At 45.0% G+C, this 22131-nt stretch overlaps 1 protein-coding gene and 1 long non-coding RNA gene across 2 annotated transcripts; both read right to left on the bottom strand.

The window, feature by feature from the left end:
* Positions 1-1074: 1074 nt before the first annotated feature.
* Positions 1075-7817, bottom strand: LOC143692206 (uncharacterized). The gene is made up of 3 exons (XR_013180071.1): positions 5977-7817; positions 4816-4889; positions 1075-3831 (listed from the first exon to the last, which is right to left on the bottom strand). It is a non-coding gene; the product is annotated as an uncharacterized LOC143692206 (long non-coding RNA).
* Positions 7818-15713: 7896 nt separating this feature from the next.
* On the bottom strand, positions 15714-21488 carry TMEM271 (transmembrane protein 271). Its single transcript, XM_077171148.1, has one exon. The coding sequence runs from the start codon at positions 21128-21130 to the stop codon at positions 20036-20038; it is 1095 nt and encodes a 364-aa protein (XP_077027263.1). The 5' UTR covers positions 21131-21488; the 3' UTR covers positions 15714-20035.
* Positions 21489-22131: the final 643 nt, after the last annotated feature.

Raw genomic sequence — 22131 nt, 5'->3', positions numbered from 1 at the left:
AGGCTGCTGCAGAGTTCAATGGTGGGTGTTGCTCTGTGGTGTGGGAGTAGTGATTTCTGCCCCTCCAGGAGTGCCCAGCTGTCCCTCCCCAGGGTGGTCTGTGCCACTTGTTGTCACACAGGGTATGTGCCCTTTCCCTGGCTCCTCTCTCTGCCTCTGGCCATGCTGCCTGACGTGGCCACCCCGCAGCACCGAGCAGCAGGTCACCTTGTGTGAGCACCAGCATTCCCCACTCTCTTCCAGCTCTTAATCACTGATCCTCAGAGCACATCACCTCAAGCATCTTCGTCTTCCAGTCACAGCCATCTTTGCTGACCTTTGGGAAGCAAGCTTGCAAAATGTCTCTTATTTGCTGTGAGCTGGAGATGGTAAATTTCAATTACTCTCTGAAACCAATGGGTTGGACAACCTCTCCCTGCAGCCCCTAAGCACTGTGCATTCTCTTCTGTAAATCAGGTGCTTTATTAGATCCACTGTAGCAGAAAATGAAATGTAAAACTGAGCGTAGACTTATTTTAGACACAGTAGTAGCAGAATTAAGAAGGGAAATATGTTTGAATTACTGGGGGAAGTCATTTAGGAAGAAATTGGAATGGTTAATTAGAGAAAATTATCTCTATCTAATTCTCGAAGGCTAATTGAAAGGCTCCAGTCTTTTTCTTGAAAGGAAAAATCTATTTTAATAGCTTAGATTATTATCAAGGAATGTAACTTTGGTGGTAGCAAAAAAATTTTCATAAATTTTCCAAGAAAAAATACTGTTGAAGTGGCATCTGAGTATTATGACAGAGATGTAAAATCATAGTGGGCCTCTTTTCTTTTATTGATATTTTATTCCTGGGGGCCTGGAAGGTTGGGGACAGGAAGAAGACAAGAAAAGGGATTTATGAAGCTTTCCAAATTTCCATGTACACCATAAGTGCTAGAAACTTTGAGACCAAAATCTGTATCTATATGATTCCTGAATCTTAAACTGAATAACAAAATAAACATTTAACCTCTTGACAAAATCCCAGGATTTGTATGGATGTCAGTAAAAATACTTATTTTATACAGGAGGCATGATATTGCAAGTTCCCAAAACATGTTGTTTTGATTGGTTTCAGCTAAAGAAAAGTCTAGTGTTGATTAACTACCCTTCTTCAATTTAATCTTTTACTCAGGCTTTCAGTTGTTAAAATAAGAGCTTGGGAGTAATGTTTGACAACTTTACCAAAGCAGAATTCTGTCTTTCACCTGGGGTTTTGCAGATTGTGCTGTCTCTGAGGTGGTTGCAGATGATCATCTTGCAACTGTAGAGTAGCTGCAAAGGCCAAAGCAAAGAACACCCTTGTTACACCAGTATGTTCATGCATATGCACTGGTATGTTCCAGTCTCCTTTGCCTTGGCTGGGATTCTTCTTGGTCTCACCTCTAATGCAGTAGTTCTCTTCTAGCTGAAAGACTTCTCTCCCCAGACACCTGGTACCTGATCCCTTGTGGAAACTCTGGTTGCTCAAGAGAAGCCTCAGCTGGATTTTACCTATTTTCCAGTTGGAAGAGGACATTACTCCTTTTCAGTGTGACTAGTTTCCTGTGCTGCCCAGGCTGTCCCACCTGTTGCAAAGGACATAGTGCGTTAGAGAAATCTGATAAAACAGGGCCTGGACATGGTCTGTGACTGCCAATATCACTGTGAATGTGCTGCACCAGAATTTGTTGCTGTTGGCACTGTACCTTTTCTGGAACAATACAAAGCATTTGGACACCAAATTTAGTTCTTTCATTTGCCTTCATTCTCACAAGAACTAAAAGGAAGTCAACAGCTCTTCTTTCAGAAAACCCATTTCCTTCCAAAATCAGTAAAAACCTGCTGCACAGTTACATGTTTAGTATGAGTCCAGGCACCAGCCTGTGTATGGTCATCAGGCATGAGTGAGAGTTTGTATGGGAGACTCCAGGAAATTGTGTTTGGAAGTCAGCAATACAGACCACACAAGAATAGCCTTTTATTTTCTCCTGAGATGTGGTAAACCTATTAAGTTGCCTTTGGGAAGGATGAATGACATTTAGTCACTGGGTAGATAACTCATGTCTCATGACAGTATCTGCAATTACCTAATGAGAAGTTGTAGGTTGTCACAGACATCTTTTTGTGAAAATCTTTTCTTTAGGATTTTTTCCCTTCTGAGAAGCTGAGGCCTCAGAAACAATATGTAAACAATGGTTATCTGCTGCTGTGGAATGCATCAGGTTTATCTGTGATTGGGCCATCTTGGATGTTTACAATTAATGGCCAACCACAGACCAGATAGCTTAAACTCTCTGTCTGAGCCACAAACCTTTGTTATTCATTCTTTTCTATTCTTAGTTAACCTTCTGAGGAACCATTTCCTTCTATTCTTTTTAGTATAGTTATAATGTAATATATATATACATATATATAATAAAATAATAAATGAAGCCTTCTGAACATAAAGTCAACATTCTCGTCTCTTGCCTCATCCAAGAACCCCTGTGAACACTGTCACAGTAGGTTATTTTTTTCCTTTGGGAAATAAATTTTCTATGTAGTTATGCATCTTCTGCACCAGGGATATTTTGCTTCATCTAGTGTAAATTCTGCTTTTCACTGAAATTTTTGCAAAGAAGTGGGACAGATTCTGGTATTTTGGTCTAAAATAAATATGCAGTAATTTATATTTTCAGTAGAATAGTTCCATTCTGCCAATGTTACTATAGTAAACTTGCCTTTATTTGGTTGTTTGTTTGTTTTATAATCCAGTTCTGACAATATTGTGCTTGGAAAAACATTAGAAGTGTGGACTACTTTCCACAAAAGTGGTCAGTAGTCTACATCTTACATAAATATGATGTAGCAGCTTTGATACCAGGATACTGACTCGTGAAGTTATCTTTCTACCTTACAAGCCTTAATGTTAGGTACTCTAGTGACAGTGAAATTCCATGATGACTCCTTTGTGCCAAAGTTGTTGAGAAGGCCATGTACTGTTCTGTTGATTTCTTTCCCAACTGTTTATTAGCATCTAGCCCACGACTTTTGTAATCAGGATCAAAACCAGTACTCTGCTTAAATTACAAAAAAGGAGTTACAGGAAAGTAATCATCACATTCAGTCCTATGCTTTCAGGCAGAGATTATCCTTTAGCTTCATTGGAGGCTGGAAAGAAACAACCTACAAGCAGCTTACTTGGTAATAACTTAATGCCCAGGAGTTTTGTGTCTTTCCATGGAGCAGTAGATGCTGGCCAAAGGATTTTAGTACTGGGTACACCACTGGAGTTTTCTATTATCACAGACATTGTATTTACAAGTGTAATTAAATACTTTCAGAAGGGATTATGCAATAACACATGGAACATATGGAAAGTAAAGCCAGATTCTGCTCTCATTTGGACTAACTTTTATGTAGAGCGAATGCAAGAATTTAAACAAAGATAGTTCATATACAGCTACTGTACAGTCTGAGTCTCAGTTTGCTCCAAGCTGCCACATGTCTCAGTCCATCTCCTCAGCCTTCCTCCCAGTGCTCAGGCAGCTGCTAACCCAATGCTGTTGTGCTGTCACAGCAGGGTGGATGCTGTGTGAAGGATCAGGCTCGTATTTCTTGGAACTTGGTTTGCTCTCTGGCTATGCAGAACCTCGAGTCCACCAGCCCAGGTGCCTGAAGCAGATGTCGACTCCTGCCAGCTGTCATCATCAGAGGGCAAGGCAGCAATGTGGCTGCGCTCAAAATGATGGTTTCATATGCCTTCTATTTGCATCTGTGATGCCCTAAACATGACAGTACAAATAGTGACGGGGAAAGGAACTTGCAGGGGTAGGATGCAGCTGCAAAAACAGAAGAAGACAGAAAAGTATGAAGTGGCATTGCAGAAAAGAGGTGGGAAGACCGGGTATGAAATGTAGGGGCAGAGATATCAGACCTGTGAAAGGTTAGAGAAAGAAAGAGGCAGACAACAGTTAAAGTGGCTGAAATCAGTGTGGAGAGCTTTCACTGAACAGGCCAAAGGGAGAAAGGGAAGTCTCTCCTTCTATTTTTACCCAAGCAGCTGAATTACTCCACTTCCCTGCCGGCGGGGGTCAGGCAGTAATGGAAACCACCCTCTGAGCAGCCACTGAGCAGGATCAGGGCTGTGCTTTGCCTGCTGGTAGGGCTCATCTCCAGGCACCGTGTGATGGCATGTGCTGCAGCACAGACCTCCCCCGAGCTGGAGCTCAGGAAAATGAAAATCCTAAGGGAGTTGTCCAAGTTTCAGCACCTGCTGGCCCTCCCAGGGGACGGGGGCATCAGGGGCTGCAAGTGGCCTCCCCTCTTGATTTCAGCCATGCCTGAGCAGTGGTGTGTTCCAGCCCATGGGTGAGCCCCCATCAGCCTCATGCAGTGCAGCCAGTCTCCATTTCTGCACTCAGTGCAGTCCCTGTGCCTGTGAGCTTGAGTGCCACATCATTTTGGGCATATTTGGTAAATCCTCAACTCTCTAGAGAGATTATCCTCCTGATTTGTCATCAAGCACCTTGTTCTTTTTCAGAGGGCAATTCAGTGCAGCTAAATTAGGTTCCTGTCTTGCTTTGTGCTTTTTCTCTGTCTAATGACTGCAGAGTACATGCTTGCAGCTCACATGCTTAAGATAGGTTATGCTGTGTATGTACTACCGATTATTCCTGGCCTTGTGAGGTGGCATCATCTCAGAAATACAGATCAAGGATGTGCCTAGCTGAGAAAATAGGATGGGAGATGATATATAAGGCTGAGGGTGACAAAGAAAGAGAGAAGATCAGAGCAGTCCTGACATGAGTGTTAATAACACTTACAAAGGCTTGGGTTTCCTTCTCTGCAGGGAGTTCTTGGAGTTGTATTCTCAGGAGCCATTGTCGTCAATGGTGGTCTGTGGGGAAGTATAAAAATCAGTTCATTATAGAGATATTTTTGTTAACAGTTTTTTTTTTTTAACTTTAATTTTTTTCTTTCATCACAGCCCTGAAGCTGGTGTTTGAGGAAGAAATGGATGAACCAATGTCACCTTTTTGTCATTTAAAGGTCTATGAAGAGAAGAGGAGGTGAAATGTAGTGGTTAATTCACCACTGCCAGTTTCACATCTTTTATGCAGAACATAGCCATCAGGTTTAATTTTTGGTTTTGCATTTTTGAGTTATTATCCACAAAGGGTGGGCACAAGGGGGCAACAAAGGATGGGGATTTCATGTCTCTCTATTGAGATAATCCCTTGCAGTTGGACTTGCGGCCTGTGAAAAGCCAGGCTTTGCTGGGCCTGTGTGGCTCTGCCCTTTGTTAGGTCTCCCTGCAGAGCCTCTCTGCCTTTGAGGGAGTCAAGACTTCCTCCCAATATCTCCCTTAGCTTTTGAATAACTGTTGAACTGAATTTGGGCAATTTATCCCAGCTGCTGCTCTGGGTTTTTCAACGGGTGAATGCACTGAATGCACTGAGGCAGACCTGAGTGCAGCAGGTCTCCTGTTGAGCTCAGAGCTGCTGTCTGCCTGCTGGCCCTGAGCAGGAGGGCTATCACCCCCCACACGCTGCTGAGCTTGGCTGCAATGTCATCTTGCTGTAGCAGCCGCTTTATACGGCTGAGAGACGGGACTGGCTGTCAGGATCTCTGACTTGGCACTCCCTTCCTCCTGCACCAGATGAACCAGCCTGCACCTCTGGAGCACCAGTGGGAGCTTAGTAGTGCTGTGGCCAGCAGTTAATAGACAGAAGCTGGGCAAACAACCTTCTGCTGTATCCCACTTGTGCTCCAAGGTCTGGGCTCTGTGTGCCAGTGCAGTCCCAAGGTGGGGACTGATGTCATTCTTCTGCAGGGCAAGTAGCTGCAAAAGGAGAAACATAGAACTCCTCTCACAGGTGAAGGAAAAGCATATGAAAAGCACAGGAAAACAAATGCTCGAATATCAGTCACTCAGCATCTCTGTCCTGATTTAGAAAAATGCATTGAATAAGAGGTCACACTACCTTGGTCCTCACTTATCTTCTGGCTGATCTCAGGGACTCCAAGGTTCACTTTTCCTTGAAGGGAGACAGGAAATTAATTTTCACTGGGGATGCCAGTAGAAGTACCTGCTGAGAATAGGCAGTATTCCTCTCACTGAAAGGCTGGAGATGGGCTTATCTGCCTTCACCAAAGGGCTATGGGTGGCCCCAGTAACAATGGATGATTATTGAGGAGGTTTTGGAGCTGGCTGGTAGAATAATTTTAATATTGTTGGGATTTGGGATTTTATTATACCTGAGATGTGTTAGGCCACTGAGAGCCTTGGACAGACTTTTTTATTATTGCTTAAGCTGACATGATGCATCACTGTTGGTACCTGCTCTCAGCTAGATCTGATACAGTGACTGTCTGTACCCGCTGTTCTGGTTGTGAAGTTTTTTCAATCATGCAGATTCTGCAGATAGGATCTGTGCTGTGATTTGAATATGAAATATTTGGAGTATAGAGAAACAATGAGATTTTCAGGAAGCTGAAAGGTACATGGACAAGACTTCAGTGATGCTGCATGTTTGGATCCTGGCTCATTTGGAAATCCAACAGATGAAACCATCTTCTTCAAATTTTACTGGCAGATGTATGAATGGAGCACTTTTCCCTTTCTGGCTTTACTTCATGATTCCAGCCAATCTGACATTTCTTCTTCTGCTTCAGACCTGCTGTTCCCCAGCCTGCATCCTCACAGGCAACACATGGGTCACAGTGGTTTACAAAGAAGATATTTATGTCTTTGGCTTCAACTCAGAATCTAATTTGCTACATGCATTTTGAGGTGCACATAAGCAGATGCCTCAGGCAAACTAGGAGAGTGACTAAGAGGCAAGGAGGTGCTGTGGATGCACCCTGGAAGTGCTGCTGTGTTATGCAATGAGGACCTGGCTCCACGTAAGCATTAGGTCACAGCCTTGGACACATCCCTGCCTCTCCCAGCAGGTTCAGACAAAGCTGCTGACATGCACAGCAGCTTCAGTGTTGCTCCTGTGTTGCTTCAGTGTCTGCACAATAAGCAAGGCTGAATGCACGTGGTTTTATTGCTCTCTTGCCTATGCCAAACCAACCATAGGCAGTACCTTGGTTTTGGGGACAAATGAGGGGTAAAACAAACAAGGAAAAAAAAGGAGAGAAAACAAGAGAAACTGTTGGTAGCAGTTATCGTTCACTTCAGACAGATGACAGCATTTTATTATCTCTTACATGGTATCCAGGGGAACCTCAGGAGCTCCCTAGCAACAATATAGCAAGAAAAGGAAGTGTCTTAATCCCTGGAGCTAATGTGTTTGTGCAGAGCTATGGCCTGTTGGCCCTATCTGTCCTGCTTGTAATGGTATGGAGAGCTGCTACCTCCTTCCACAATACTGCCAGGCAGCAAAAATGGCAAAGGTGGCAATTTCTGGAACTGAGATAGAGGAAAAGGAGCATACATAGTCTAGGGAACCACGTGGTCAACCCATGAGAAAGAAATACTTCTCTGGTCGTTAACTGGATGCATGGCCAGTCTGTGTATTTTATAGAACACAGCTGTTGTGATCTATATGTTACGCCTGCTCTCCTAAAAATCCACCTTTTCAAGTTCCTTTCCTCCTCTCCTATCTCCACCTAATCATCCCTTTATCCATATCAAATGTTTCCTTGTTTCTGAAGATGACATATGTGATCCTGCAATCGTTCCCCTTACTGCTCTGCTGTAAGTGGATCATGACAAAACGGGAAATCTTTGTTCCCTCAGGACTGGCTTTATAAAGGATCCCAAATTTCCTTGATGGTAAGGCTTTCCTCAGGCTTTCAAAGGCCTAACGTAGTCCTCTAAAACAAAAAGGTACTATGATCCTCTAGGAACTGAGAGACCACTCACTCTGGAGACAAATGGCTCCATGTCAAAATGTCACCTTACAAAATTGATTTTAGATTTTTAATTTTGAAATTGTGTTTAGACATGTCTCCCCTTTATCGTATATGGCATCAGTGCTCCTTAATTTCCTCTGCACTTGGGACTTGTTCAGCTGTTGCTATTTCCCTGAAGGGCACCAAGACAAGGCGAATTTTGCATGAGTTCAACTTTGGCAAAAGGCAATACCTGAGGGTTGGTGTGTCCCTTCAGTTCTTCCAGCCCTCTGCTTTGTTCCACTTGGCTAAGCTGATGCATAAATCTCTGTAACCAAAACTGAGCTGTTAAAAAAAAACAACTCCCTCACTCTCTCATAATAAAATCTTGGAAAAAAACCTACTGTGTTGCTCTGTTATCTCCACATGTAAGCTTTGTTCTTGGCAGACACAGGTGCATTTTTTTACAGAGATAGGATCACTAGGAAAAAGTTCATAGTTGGTCTCAGGTGTCCATGGGACTGGTAGCTCCCTTCTGTTGCTCACCAGGGTGCAATTTCCAGGCACCATGTTAAGGTAAGTGCTGCAGACACCTGGAACAGAGCGTGCCTTTCTGGCTGGGAATGTATGAAGCATTTTGTCTAAAACATTGTGTTATTTCCCTAGATTGTTTGGATGATTGGAAAGGGATGGAGTGTTCTTTCTCTGTGGCATATGTTGCTTTCCCCTGCGTTGACATGAAAAGTTTTCCTCACTAAAGGAAACATGGACATAGCTGTGCAATTTTGCTGCACTCTAGAGTACTCTGACTAGAGGGGAATAACATTTACTTTACCACTGATGCACATCGCGCTGCAGACACCTTGTCATGGTGTATCTCTCCTCTATTCAACTCTGCCATAGATACCTGTATATTATGACACTTTCAACATCAGCAAGGTATAATTTTGCCAGTTTCATAGCCATGCACTATCTCCTCTGCTTGGTCATTTGGAGATGAATCTGTGTCCCCCCACCCAGTTTGGTGCTATTGCAGCATTTCTAGCCATGATGAGCTGAGCAGAACTTGGGCTGATGATTCATTACTGGAAGAGTGCTGAGCATACAAATGAGAGGGTACAATCAGCAGTGAGGCTTGCTTTGCATATTTCTGCTCTGCTTTGCTTCACCAGTAGGAACATTTCTCAGACCAGCCTGCAATCCTCTGCAGACCTGATGGCTGCCTCTCTAGTGATGTAGCACTGTAGAAACTCCTCTGACAGGCACAGGCAGTGAAAGGAACCCTGTACTTACTGAATGTGAAGTGCTGCTGGCATGCACCTATGCTAAGCTCCTCCTTTCCTGGTGGCCTTTATCAGTGTATTTTATTAGTCAGGCAATGAGGAGTTCAAACAAAGACTGAAAGAAAAATAATGGACATATGCATGTCACTGCCTGCCTCATATAAATCAGTGTGCAATGATGAACCATTATTATTTGTGTGCTTCTAGCTACTTGTAGATGGCCACAATCCAGATTAGATGCTCTCTGTGCCAGTACATCTGATTGTCAATAAGAAGCAGCTGGACTCAGCTGAAGCAAAAGCTTTTTCCTGCATATGAGAGAAGAGTGTTGCTAAAGTTGGCTGACTCCCGGGCTGTGTAGGATATATTCCAACAATAATGTTGTGGGATTTTTTTTCCCTAAACACTTTCCAGCTTTTTTTTTGAAGAAGTGTACTCAGAATTTCCCATAATGCATTTTGCAAAGCTGACAGTCAGCACTTTATATGTTCTTTTCTCCTTCTGGTGATATGAGGTAGGTTTTTTTTGTGTAATTCTGTTGACTGTAGTGATTTTATTTCCATTTGTCCACATCAAAGTGGTCAGAATCAGGACCTGAGATTTATTCACTGGTGTCTGAAAGGCAGGTGGAGGTGGAAGGGTATAAACATCAGTAAAGAACACAAAAGGATTAAGATACCAGCCCTGTTACAGAAAAATCTCCTGTTAATGCCTTGGTGGCCAGCAGAAATTCGTAGTTCACTGAAACCAGCAAGTGGTGGTGTGGTAGACTAAGAGCTCACCCATTTTCATGCCTGCATTTGAGTACAGGAACCCTGCATCCAGCTCTGGGGTCCCAGCACAGAAAGGATATTGACCTGCTGGAGCAAGTCCAGAGGAGGCCACCAAGATGATCAGAGGAATGAAGCATCTCTCCTATGAGGAAAGGCTGGGAGAATTGGGATTTTTCAGCCTGGAGAAGAGGAAGCTTCAGGGTGATTTAATTTGCCCTTTCAGTAACTGAGGGGAGCCTAAAAGAAAGAAGAGGAGAGATGTTTCCAAGAACATGCAGTGACAGGGCAAGGAGAAATTACTTCTAACTGAAAAAGAGTAGGTTTAGATTAGATATAAGGAAAAAATTCTTTACTGTAAGGGTAGTGAGGTGCTGAAACAGAGAAGCTGTGGCTGCCAGATGCCTCAAAGTGTTCAAGGCCAGGCTGGATGGAGCTCTGAGCATCCTGGTCTAGTGAAAGGTGTCCCTGCCCATGGCAGGGGTGTTGCAAGTAGTCTTTAGGGCTCTTCCAACCCAGGCCATTCCATGATTCTGTGGTTCTCTGACTTATGATCCCTTTAGGGAAGCAGAAAAACTGGACTGTTGTGCTGCTTCCCAGCTGCCAAAATGACCTGTTGTGCCTTTGCTTTAGTTAGTTGTGTAGAGGTTGTAGTGGTATTCCTAGGTTGAAGTGGGTAAATGTTTGTTCTGATGATGCACTCTGATGCCCATCTCCTCTGAGCAATACAGTTATTCATAGAAGCGAGGAAATTTAGCATGCAATAGTTCAGGAAACTCACTCTTTCCTATTTGGAGCCCTAATTAGAGCAATTAATCACTGCTGCTTCTGCCATCTAAGCTTTCAGGCTAGAATATATTGTCCTCTCTTGTCAGAGCAGAAATGTAAAAATGGTTTCCCTTTAGCTGACACTTTGCCAGTACAGCCTTTATCAGTGTCTGTCTCCTACCAGCTTCTATCTTTCCTGAGAGCTGGAGCTGAAAATGCAAAGAACAACATGATGTGGCTGTTCCAAAAGAAAGAAGAGGTGTAAAATTTTAAGAGATCATCTTCTACTCTGTTTACGTGGGTTTTAGCTGGATGTCTCCATTTGCATTACTTCTCCTGGGATTTTTTTTTGGGTTTCCATATTGCTGTAACAAGGTGACCATTTTAGGGGGGAAATACCCTGACATTTCCACTGTAAACATGGATTTTCTTTCCACTTGATGCAACTGAAACTTCCCCTCACAAAATCTCTATCCATTGAAATTCTCCAGGTATGTGCCCAATCCTCATCCTGCCCAGGAGAGGGCAGGATGAGGATTAGGTTGCCTGTGTGTGTTTTAACTCCACATTTGCCCCTTGTCTGGTCCCTCGGTACTCAATTTAACTGGTTTAATGTGATTGTCATTCTGCTCCCCCTGCTTCCCCATGTATCAATGTGCATCAGGTGATAAACTGTAGGGCTGGGGATCACAGGACAGCACCCTGGCCTTCTCTATCTCAAACTACATAACTCTGTAAGTTAAGGAGATCTGTGCTTCAATCTCTCTTCTCTGTGTTCTTGATGCTCTGGACAGTGATTCCTCCTCCAGGAAAGAAAGGCATTTCTTTTAGCACCTGACCTGGTGTGCTGCACCCTTGAGTGCACTGAGGGTCTCTGCTGAGGATGGGCCTATGCTGAGGATCTCTGAGGATGTCAGGGGTCTCAGTATAAAGTGAGAAGTTGAAGATTTGATCAGTACCCTGCTTTCCTTTTTCTCCTGAGAAAAACTAGGGTGGAATCTTTCTGTCCACAGACCTGCAGATTGCACTGGATTCCATGGAGTGTGATGGGGGGAAGAGGCAGGTGTGGCTCCATGATGCTGGCAGTGCCTGGACTTCTGCTGAGATTCAGTGCCTGAGTGGGGCTGCTCTTATGTTCTGCTGCAGTGCCCAACAGAATGGATGAGCTTGGCTCTGCAGTGGCAGTAGGCAAGATGAAGATGGCCATCTGTCCACGGCCAGCATACACATTTCACACACACACACACACACACACACACACACACACACACACACACACACAGATACACACGCCTGAAAAGTCCCAACATGTAGCTATGAACAAAGAAAGTACTGGACTGGAAGTCTAGTCTAGTCATGTATAGAAGTTTTTGAATATTGTCTAGAGACTTGCAGCATTTCCAGTTGAAATTCATGGTCTTGTTAGCCCTTGCTAACATTATGAATGGTCTGACAGTAGCATTGTGAAATATCAATTTTCTTTTGGTGTACTTTCTTACTTTCTGCTGCTTCCTTATCAGTCAGCTTCAATACCTCTTACAATGAAGCAATTCTCTGAATCTGAGATGTTAACACTAATGTTTGTCTTTTTGCTGCCCTTGATGAAAAATTAATGAACCATGAATGAATCAACACTTCTTCCCTGTTTATGCTTTCTTCCTTTTCATGCTTGGATGCCAAGATGCATTTACTGAAACACGAGAACAGTTGCTTTTTGACTTCTCAGACAAATCCATCCAGGAAAACTTGCAACAGGGATCCTCATTCTTAGACTTCTATATCATGCAGACCTTAAGCAGATAAGAATTGCCACAGGCCTTCAGTAAAGGATAGCCTAGAGTAGCTCATAGCTCTTGCAATGTGCCAAATATCATTTGTTGCTCATTTCTATTTATTGTCCCACCAGCTGATTGAGTAATTCAGTACACCATCAGCAGGCTCTCCCCATAAGCAAAGAGGCAACAGACTGTGTGCACTTGGCATTCCTGAACTGATCCTCTGGAGAAGTTGCTAGAGGAAGTAGAAGATAAATACTAAACCCAAGACACAACACCTCTGTTGTGAACATCTGCAATTGGATCACTCACTGGTTTTGGAGGGGGAGAGAGAGGGTACCAATAAAGACATTTAGTTCTTTTCCCATTCCACTTGACTTTAACAACTTGCTTTAGCAGAAATGATCCAGAAGCAGCTCCCCAAATGCAGCCAAGCTCCAGCTGCCCCCAAGACCACTGCATAACAAGTCTGGAACTTGGCACTGTGACAGCAATCTGCTTTCCTCCTTGCTGTTACACAGAACAGCATTTCACCCGGGCTGCTCCTCACCCACTGTCACGCACCCACGGCATGGTGCCACAGCACTCTGACTCTCAGGGCCAGGAGCTCCCCACACGTATCCAGATGCTGGATTAGTGTGTCACAAGAGACAGATGCTTGTTCCCACTGACAAGACAAGCTCCATTGCTTAGGGAAAAATGAAGCTCAATGCAGTAAACAATGATCCAGGTAAACCCGGATGATGATGGTGCCTTTCAATACATTTCTAGTAGCTCTCTAAGGACTTACTAATAAGGAAGTCTCTGTGCTAGCCAAATGCATTTCTGTGCAGCTATCATCTCCCAGTTTATTGAGAGAAGCACCCTTATGTTCCATTCAGAATAACAAACCATATTTCTTAGCAACAGTTTCGAGAAGAGCTGTATCAGAATTTCTTTCTTTTTGATTTAGAGCAAAAGATGAATCAGAAAGCAGAATATGATTTTTTTTTCAATCTTTCAGTCTTATTTTGGAGGTAGCAATTTTTTCAATTCTAGTAATTTTCAGTGCCCAGGTCAGGAGGATATGCTACTGGAATTAGCATTTTTGATTACACATCAAAAGGTTTTACTACAGATTAAGTAGTTTTCAACACTTACATTTCCATTTCCTATTTTCCTAGGAGTCTAATTTAGACAATCTGCATACACCAGTAGCTTCTGTGTCATTCAGGAAATGGTAAATATTCCAAAATGCAAGGAAATAGAAATTTCTCAGTGGCTCTTTCCTTTCCAGTGCAAGTATGAGCTTCCTTTGGTAGGACTTCTCCATGTTTCTAGGAGCCATTGGACCTAGACATACCAAGATCAGCCCCTACTCAGATCCACCACTGACAATCCCTTAGGCATACATTTTAATCATGAATGTACCTTGAGACTGTACATACCTCATCCAAAATCCATGACTGTCTGATTGCCTGTAACTTCCTTTTTTTGATAGCACAACTTTGTGCTGTTGCCTCCTTCATTTGTGAGGAAATGTCAGAATTTAAATGTTGGCAAGTAAGGCCTCATTTGCACCATGTGTCAAATTCCTTATATGACCTCTACAGGAATTGGTGGCACTCAGTAGTTTGTAGGACAGCTCTACTTAATCTCCCTAAATTTAATAATTTAAATGCCTGGAGATTTCACTGAGTATTTTTGTGAGATGAGCTTTCATTTAAAATGTAGAACCTGGGAGAAAAAGCAAATTTTGAAAGAAACTTCTCTAAATCTAAGTATTAGGTTTCCAAAAATATAAACCCTGGAAAATAATCCTTTTAGATATTATAGGTATTCTTCCATTCTCAAATCTTTATATAAAACCAATGAATGCTTTGGAACGTTTAGTCCTCTGAACCCATTAAGAGGATCATGATAAGCTTTTTCTCCTCCCACACTTCACTTTATCCTCTGCTAACAATGGCCACAGAGGAGACAAACTGGTAAGGATGCTTGAGGTATTTAGGAGGTGTTTAAATCCTACCTGCTGAAGTGAAACAAATGATTCATTTGCAAAGACCATGAAATGAATTTCCCCATCAGACAGACCCGTGCCAGAAGTAATCCATAAGTGAAACCCTGGGAACTTCTGCTAAGTTGTATTGCTATGGGAATACATCTACACTTGACTTTTCTGTGTTCTGGTGATGAGTCAGTATGTGTTTTTCACTAGAAGTGTTTCCTTCCACAAAGCTTAAGGAGGTCTTCCAGATATCTAAAATTCCACAACCAAAGTAGTGGCAAACTGTAATGTCATCTCCACTCCTGCCTCAAGGTAAATTCACTGAAGTTTAAGGCATTGGGGTCTAAAAAAGCAATGAAACAGGACAGCAGGACTTTCTCCTGTAAAGTAAATACACCTGAGAGAGTCTTATGGCTTCTTAGAAGAACTGATCTTCTATCACAGACTATCTAGGCTGACATCAGGGAGATGTAACTACAACTGAACTTCCCTGTGGTGCCCGAACATTGGCTGGATAGCACATAGCACACCTGGCCAATAGAAAGCCAGGCAGTTACTTAAATCATATTTTTAGAAGACCAATTCGAGGATTTCACTCTTCAAAAGCTATGCAAGGGAAGAATTTCAGAACTGGTAGTGTAAGAATGAGAACACAATGTACTCAACTTAAAAGCTCAGATTTCTTCTAGTTATTTTGTTTGGGCAGTGCCTCCTTTGGAGCAGGAAACACTGTACGCTGAATTGTTGCAACAGGTAATTGGAGATTTTTTCCCCTGCAGTCCATTAGCCTGTGGATTTCCTGAAGTCCATCTGTTATCTGCTAAACTGTTATTAGATGAGCTGCTGCTGATTCTGGAACATACACCAGCCCTAGTCCCATGCCATTAACTACTGAGAGATAATTAGGAAATTTAAAAACTGGACAGTGATCATGACAAATTTGAGTCTTACCCTTGTGCTTTAATTGGAAATATGTGCCTGTATTAAGGAGAGGTAACTCTAGCACATGTATAGAGTGCCATCATACAAAATGGACAGATTTTTACCAGCAGAATTTATCTGACACATTTGAACATCTTGTAACTGAGAAATACCTGACTTATGGAAACAGACTCAACTTCATGGTGAAACCTGGAATTTTATACTGTGGTTCCATTTGTACCAGTTGTAAGTATCTGAAAACCAAGTTTTTGTAATGGAAATTGTAATTAAATACTAGTTTATTTATTACTATCAGACATCCACCTAAGACAATAAAGAATATGAAATGAAGAGCATTAGGCTTTTCTTATAGGATATGCTGTGCTTTAAAACTTATTTTATTGATCCTAAAGTTACAAGATCAGTTACTGACATTTTTTTGAGGATCAATCTTGGATTAAATGGCAAAATGAAGAAAAGGTTCTCATATGTACTATATCCAAAAGCAGAAACAGATTGCCATTCTCATGTGAACATTCAGAAACCTTTTCTGATTATTAAACAGTATGTCTGAAATATATCTAAGTTATACCAGCCGCCATAGCACTTTTTGGTGAACCAAAGAAGTCCTACAGTGAAATCAAACTTTGAGTAAAATCATTGTACTACTTTAATACAATTTCCCTCTAACATAATTTTTTCCTGTTTTTAGATTAATGTATATTCTGTCTGTCAATTACAATGCAAAGTATAAGTAAGATTTAAGCAAGGATGTTGGAGTGTGAAAATAATTCATGTGAATTGCTAATAGGCTGGTGGGAATAAATTTTTTCCACATGAAGGCAAATCCTGTCTCATCAAAGACAGCAGACTTGATTTTCCACCATTTCAGACCTTGACTAGCCACTATTACCTGCAGAAGGAACATGAATGCTGAGAGCTGAAAGCTACAAAATCAGTACTTCAATCAGTACTTTGTGATCAAAACAGTAGTATTGAACCTATCCTTCCCTCCCTTTGAACAGATGTGAGTACAGCTGGAAGCAAATTAAAGCAACAAGCCATAAGGCAAAAAGAAGTCATTACTTCAGGTAGGCAAAATGGATATTTGATAGCACATACATGTTTCTCTTCTCTTCTCCATGGTTTTGCCACTTAAGGCAGAAGCCTTGCAGTTATCACCCTTCAGTGACAGGAATTGATCAGGTTTGCGTTCCCCTTGACAATCCTGTGATGGAGAATGGGAAATAAGGGACAGTATGAATCCTCTCAGGTAATTAACCTAAGCTCCAATGCTTCCCACACCAGCCTATTTTCAATTTTGGCACAGTATAGTTTATACACTCTAACATTATTGCTCAGAAGATAGAATGATGACTCAGGTTTACTAAAAACAGCTTCACAATACTGCAATCATGCCTGTGAAGCTTCATCTCATATCCTGTATTTGTAAGTTTCTTCTCACTGAGAAATAAATTTGTGTGGTGTTTTGTGTTTTGTCAGAAAAGTTAGTCACCAGACACCTGAAACACTGATAAACCATCTTTAATAAAACATGGCTTGTTTGGTCAATTTGCCTGCCAATTCATTTTCCTGCTTTTAAAAACATGTGTATAACACCACAGCTGACCTCCGTTAATACTGCTGTCCATAGAAATCACAAATAACTGAGAAATGATATGCCACTGCTGCATCCTGTCATGCCAGAAGATTGAGATTACTTTGAAGATTATTTAGAGTAGGTGTTACATATCATTTGTGCCCAGATACACTGAAGTCAATGAAACAACGCCTACTGGCTTCTGTGGGAGTCTGACTTGGACATTATTCTGGCAATCTGTCCACCACTAAATTAAACTATTCCAGGGATAAAAGCCCAAATGAAGAAAAGTAGAAATTTAGGAACTAAAACTGAGCTGCAAATAAATATTCTAATTCAATGGCATCCTGAAAAGACTTAAATAAAACACAAACACACTTACACAGGCATGTACACACGCATACATACAAAAAAAAGTTATGACTTTAACAATCTTAAAAATCCATAGTCTAAAATTGTTTACATTTAAACAATTGAGCATAATAGGTAGCTTTCTTGACTTTCCATTTATTTCCCTGAGCACTGATCTTTGGAACATCTGGAGTTTCAGAATTGTCTAGTTCATAATTCCTAAAATAACTATCTTAAGTAAAATGCTGTCTTTTTATGACAAAAAATCCATTCCTTAAGTAAAACTAGGATACAACTTTCATGAACTACAATGTATGTAGCCAATTTTTAAAAAACCAACAACTATTATCATGCATCTGCATCTGTATTTAGGCACCTAGCTGGTTTGTCTGTTTTTCAAAATCACTCTGCAGTCTAGCAGTTCCCATTTAATTCAGTATCAGGTACTATGCTGTCTCATAAACTCATTCAATTGGAGACCTACATAAGAATTTAGTTTCTCTGCTTTACTCATTTTGCAAAATCTCATTTGTATGAGCAATAAAGTATGATATGGAATTGGTCTTGTGCCTAAATCAATATTACAGGCAAAGATTACTGGACTTCTTACTTTCCCACAAGGGGTTAAGAAGGTGCATCTGCAGAGAGAGGCAGCATAAAACCAATCTTCAGTACTAAAATGGGACCTAGCCAGGGCATATGTTTTAGACTGGCATTCCACACCAGGAAATCTGCTGGCCAAAAGGAGCTCTATTTTAAATTTCTGCTATTTAGAACTACTTGACAAATTGGCAACTGCTGCTTTTCACTCTCTTCTGTAGACTAGAGCTTTAAATGTGAGCTTCACAGACATCAGTTTGCAACTTTAAGACTTTTCAGGTATTCTGCATTTTAGATTGTACAAAGTGTGCAAGTCAAAACATTTTAGAAAACAACAGTGCAGAGGTTTCTTTACTATTTTAGAATCAAATCTCTCTCTCTCCAGTTCTAAGGCTGCAAATTACGTCAGCCTCTCTGCAGCTAAAAAGTTCAAAATAATTTTCCATGAACCACAGAAATAGACTGTAACTTTGCATACTCTTAACTCTCTGTCCACTCTGTCTTCCCTCCTCTTCCACCTTCCCCCCACCACCCCAGCCCCTGGGTAGCTGATACACTGGCATTATGCAGCAGGCTCCAAACAAAGGATTAACAAAAAGGTTATTTTATAATACTTCATTTCAATATACCTTAACTGGAGGAGGGGGTGTTGAACCAAATGCAAATAGGAGAGTTGCTATTTGGTTCTGCATGCAACACGAAATCAAGCCGTTGTCTGTTCTCAAATGATGTAATAAAATATGCCGCATCTGATTCTCTTTAATTAGCACTTTTTTTATGCTATCTGGTACTGGCATTCCACAGCAGAATCCAAAAAGGAGGATTTAGCACTTCTCTTTGCAGAAACCCTTTTTAATACTTCGAAGTTCACTAAGAGTTAACAGCATACGATCCCATCACTTTCCCCCTCCCCTTTTCAGAAATTAGACTGGTCTTTCTTTAAATAAACAAACAAAACAAACAAACAAACAAAATCCTTGCTTTAAAATAGGAGTATAAATACTGTTTTGAAAACACATTTGGAAGATGTCTTCCAGGATGGTTTATATATATATTTTTTATCCTTTAAAACTGTGACTACTGCACCAGTTAAGGCTGTTTACAATATATATATTTTTCAAATAAAACTTTTAATATTCAAGCTTACCAGATTGATGAATTGTAACAGGTAAAATGGAACTCTTTACAAGGTAAACCATGTAGTTGTACAAAATAGAATTATACCCTTCACCTGTGCAAAACAAAAAGAAATCCTGCCTTGCATTAAAAACACAGAACCTGTTTACAAAAAGGAATGTGTACTACATTTGGACTTCCTTTTTAACTGCCATATCCTAGCAACATCTCAGTTATTTTAGTAAAGGAACTAATCATCAATTTCAAACTGCAGTGAATTTACCAAACATTTTCACTATAGACTTCTGAAAGCTTTTACAGTAAGAAGTTATCAACAAAAGCAGGCACGTTAGTGTACAAAAACGTTGTTGATTTTTTTCCTGTTTCTTTTTCAAAGTGCAGGTTTTTCTCAATGTGCATCTTACAAGACCAACGAATGTTTTAACTCACTAAATCTTAAAACATAACTCAATTCTCCCAAGGAGTAGTGTAAACGTTAAAGATCCCCAATACACCTCTAGTAAACGTGACACAAATGTCTCTGCGTTGTTTAGAAATTTAGCTCTTTTGAGAGGTAAAGAAGCTTCATGACACCTTTTCCTTACACTGGCTGGTTATCATAAATGGGTAACTCTGGACTGCTAAAGCTGGAGACTGATGAATCACTTGAAGGGAACTAAACTTGGCTACAGAGGAGAGGCGACGGGAGGAACCAACCCTTAGGCGTTTCTTGCGCAGCCTTCGGAAAATTCAGCCGCCGGCGGACGAAGGGTCGGTGTGGGGGAGGGAAGGGGGGGAAGGAAGAGGAGAGCAGGGAGGGAGGGAGGAGAAGCTTCCGCAGAGCCAGAGGCACGGCGGCAGGCCGCCCGTGTCCCGCTGCGCCCGCGACGGCGGGACCATCCCGTCGGTGGTGCGAGAACTGTCCCCGAGCCCCGCGGCTGCGAAGCGCTGGCGGGCCCGCTCCCGGCCGTCACGGCGATCCGGGGGCCGGGCGGGGAGCCGGGCGTCCCGGCGGCGGCGGCGGCGGGCGCTAAGTGCCGTGAGCGCAGGGCTCCCCGGGGTAGATCTCCTCGTAGGCGGGGGGCTGCTCGCTGGGCAGAGGGTAGCAGTAGGGATAGGAGGCGTTGAGCTCGGGGTCCATGGGCGAGTAGCCGGGCAGCTCGACGGAGGGATGTCCGCCACAGTGCACCTCCACGCCGGCCTCGTCGAAGACGTGGAAGACGCCCACGTTGATGTAGGAGACGGCCTGGAAGGGGCAATCCCCGGGGCTGAGCTCGGGCTCGCCGCCGGAGAAGAGGGAGCCCTGGCTGTGGCGCGGCGCCCGCCGCCCAGCGCCGCCGCCCCTCCGCCGCCGCCGCCGCCCGCCCGCCGCCGCCGCCGCCGCCGGGGCCGCTCGCCGCCGCCGCCGCCTCCGTCCGCGCTGCTGCGCGGCCTTGTAGTTCTTGACAAGAAGCAGGTTAAGCAGGCCCAGGAGGCACTCCAGCGCGTTGAAAACGGTGGAGAGCACCAAGCCTTGCTGGTAGTCCCGCAGCTTCTGGCAGCGGAGCGCCGCGGCGGTGCCGTCGGGGGACGCGGGTCCGCTCCGCGGGCGGGCCCCGCCGCCGGGCTGCAGCAGGCAATAGTGCGAGTACTTCCTCTCCACCAGCGACACGGTGTCGCCGTCGATGACGGCGCCGGCGAAGGCGCTCAGCACGCCCAGCATGAACACCAGCACCCCCAGAAGCAGGAAGTTCTGCCGCCCCCCGGGCGACGCCTTCTCCACCGGCCCCGACGGCGCGGCCGCCGCCTCCGCCCCGCCGGGGCCGCCGCTGGCCGGGTCCGGGTCTCCGGCGGGGGCCAAAGCAGAGGCCGGTGCCGGCGCTGGGGCCGGTGCCGGAGCCGGCGCGACGGGCGCCTCGTCGGGCGGGCGACAGCAGAGCAGCGCAGCGGCGAGCAGCGAGAGGCCGGCGGCCAGCAGCAGCCCCGAGTAGAAGGCGCCGGCGGCGGTGCCCAAGCGGAAGGGCTCGCCCTTGAGCTCGGAGCCCAGCGAGAAGCACTTGAGGCCCACGGCGGCGGCGCTGAGGGCGCAGGCGAGCAGGAGGCAGCTGGAGAGCGCGGCGCAGGCTCCCCGCACGCTCCACTTCATCCTCCGCGCCGCCGCCGCCGCCGCCGCCCCGCCGTCCGCCTCATCCTCCTCCCGCGGCCCCCCCCGGCCCCGCGGCGGCGGCGGCGCGGCGCGGCGCGGCCATGCGAGCGCGGCGCTCCCCGACGGGGCGGCTGCGCTCCGCTCCGCTCCGCACGGCAGGCAGCTGCCGGCCGCAGTGAGCCGGGCGCGGCGAGCGCGCAACGCTCCCCCCACCGCCTCCCGGTCGCCGCCGCCTCCTCGTCCCCGCCCGCCCTCTCTTATCGCGGCGGCTGCGGGGAGGCGATTAATTATGGATGGAAGCCGCGGCGGGCGGGGGGACGGAGGGGGCGGCCCACCGGGCCGTCGCGGGTGGCGGGGGGAGAGTGCGACCCCCGGTGAGGCCGGGGGCGGCGGAGCTGCCCAGCCCGCCCTCCCACCCGCGGGGCGCGGGGGGGGCCGCACGTCGCCCTCCGGCCGGCCCCGCACCGCGGAGCGCGGCTCGGGACGCGCGGCCCGGGCAGGGGGTGGCGGGGGTTTGAACACCCCCGCGGGTTCCGTTGCCGAGGGCTGCTGCTTGGCTCCGTGTTCCTGCCTTCTCTCCCTCTCTTAATTTTATTTATTTATTTCTTAGCTCTTGCGGTCGCCAGGAGGCCGGCATCGCTGTGACCGCGTTGCGGTCTGTCGGCCGCTCTGATGCAGCGAGCGACCGGACCGAGCTCCCCACGCCGCGCTGCCCAGCGCAGTCCTCCGTGCCGGCGGGGGCGGCGGCCCTCACCAGCCCTCTTTGTTTCGTGCACCACCGGTGAATCCCTGTGGGATTGCACCCCGTGGGCGGCAGGGCTCGAGGGACGGACGGCCACAGAACACCCTCGGGACGCCCCGTCCGGGAGCGCCTGCAAGCGCTGCCGGGGGTGGGAGCCTGTTCGGGGGTGGTGCCGCCAGCTGCCCCGGTAGATGGTGGCCCGGCGACTCCTCGGGGAGCACCTGAAGTGGCCTTGTGAAGGAGAGGCTGGAACCTCAGC

Source organism: Agelaius phoeniceus, chromosome Z (genome assembly GCF_051311805.1).
Source record: "Agelaius phoeniceus isolate bAgePho1 chromosome Z, bAgePho1.hap1, whole genome shotgun sequence".
NCBI classification, from domain to species: domain Eukaryota; kingdom Metazoa; phylum Chordata; class Aves; order Passeriformes; family Icteridae; genus Agelaius; species Agelaius phoeniceus.
The sequence above is the reverse complement of the archived record's forward strand: the minus strand, read 5'-3'. Positions and strand labels throughout refer to the sequence as shown.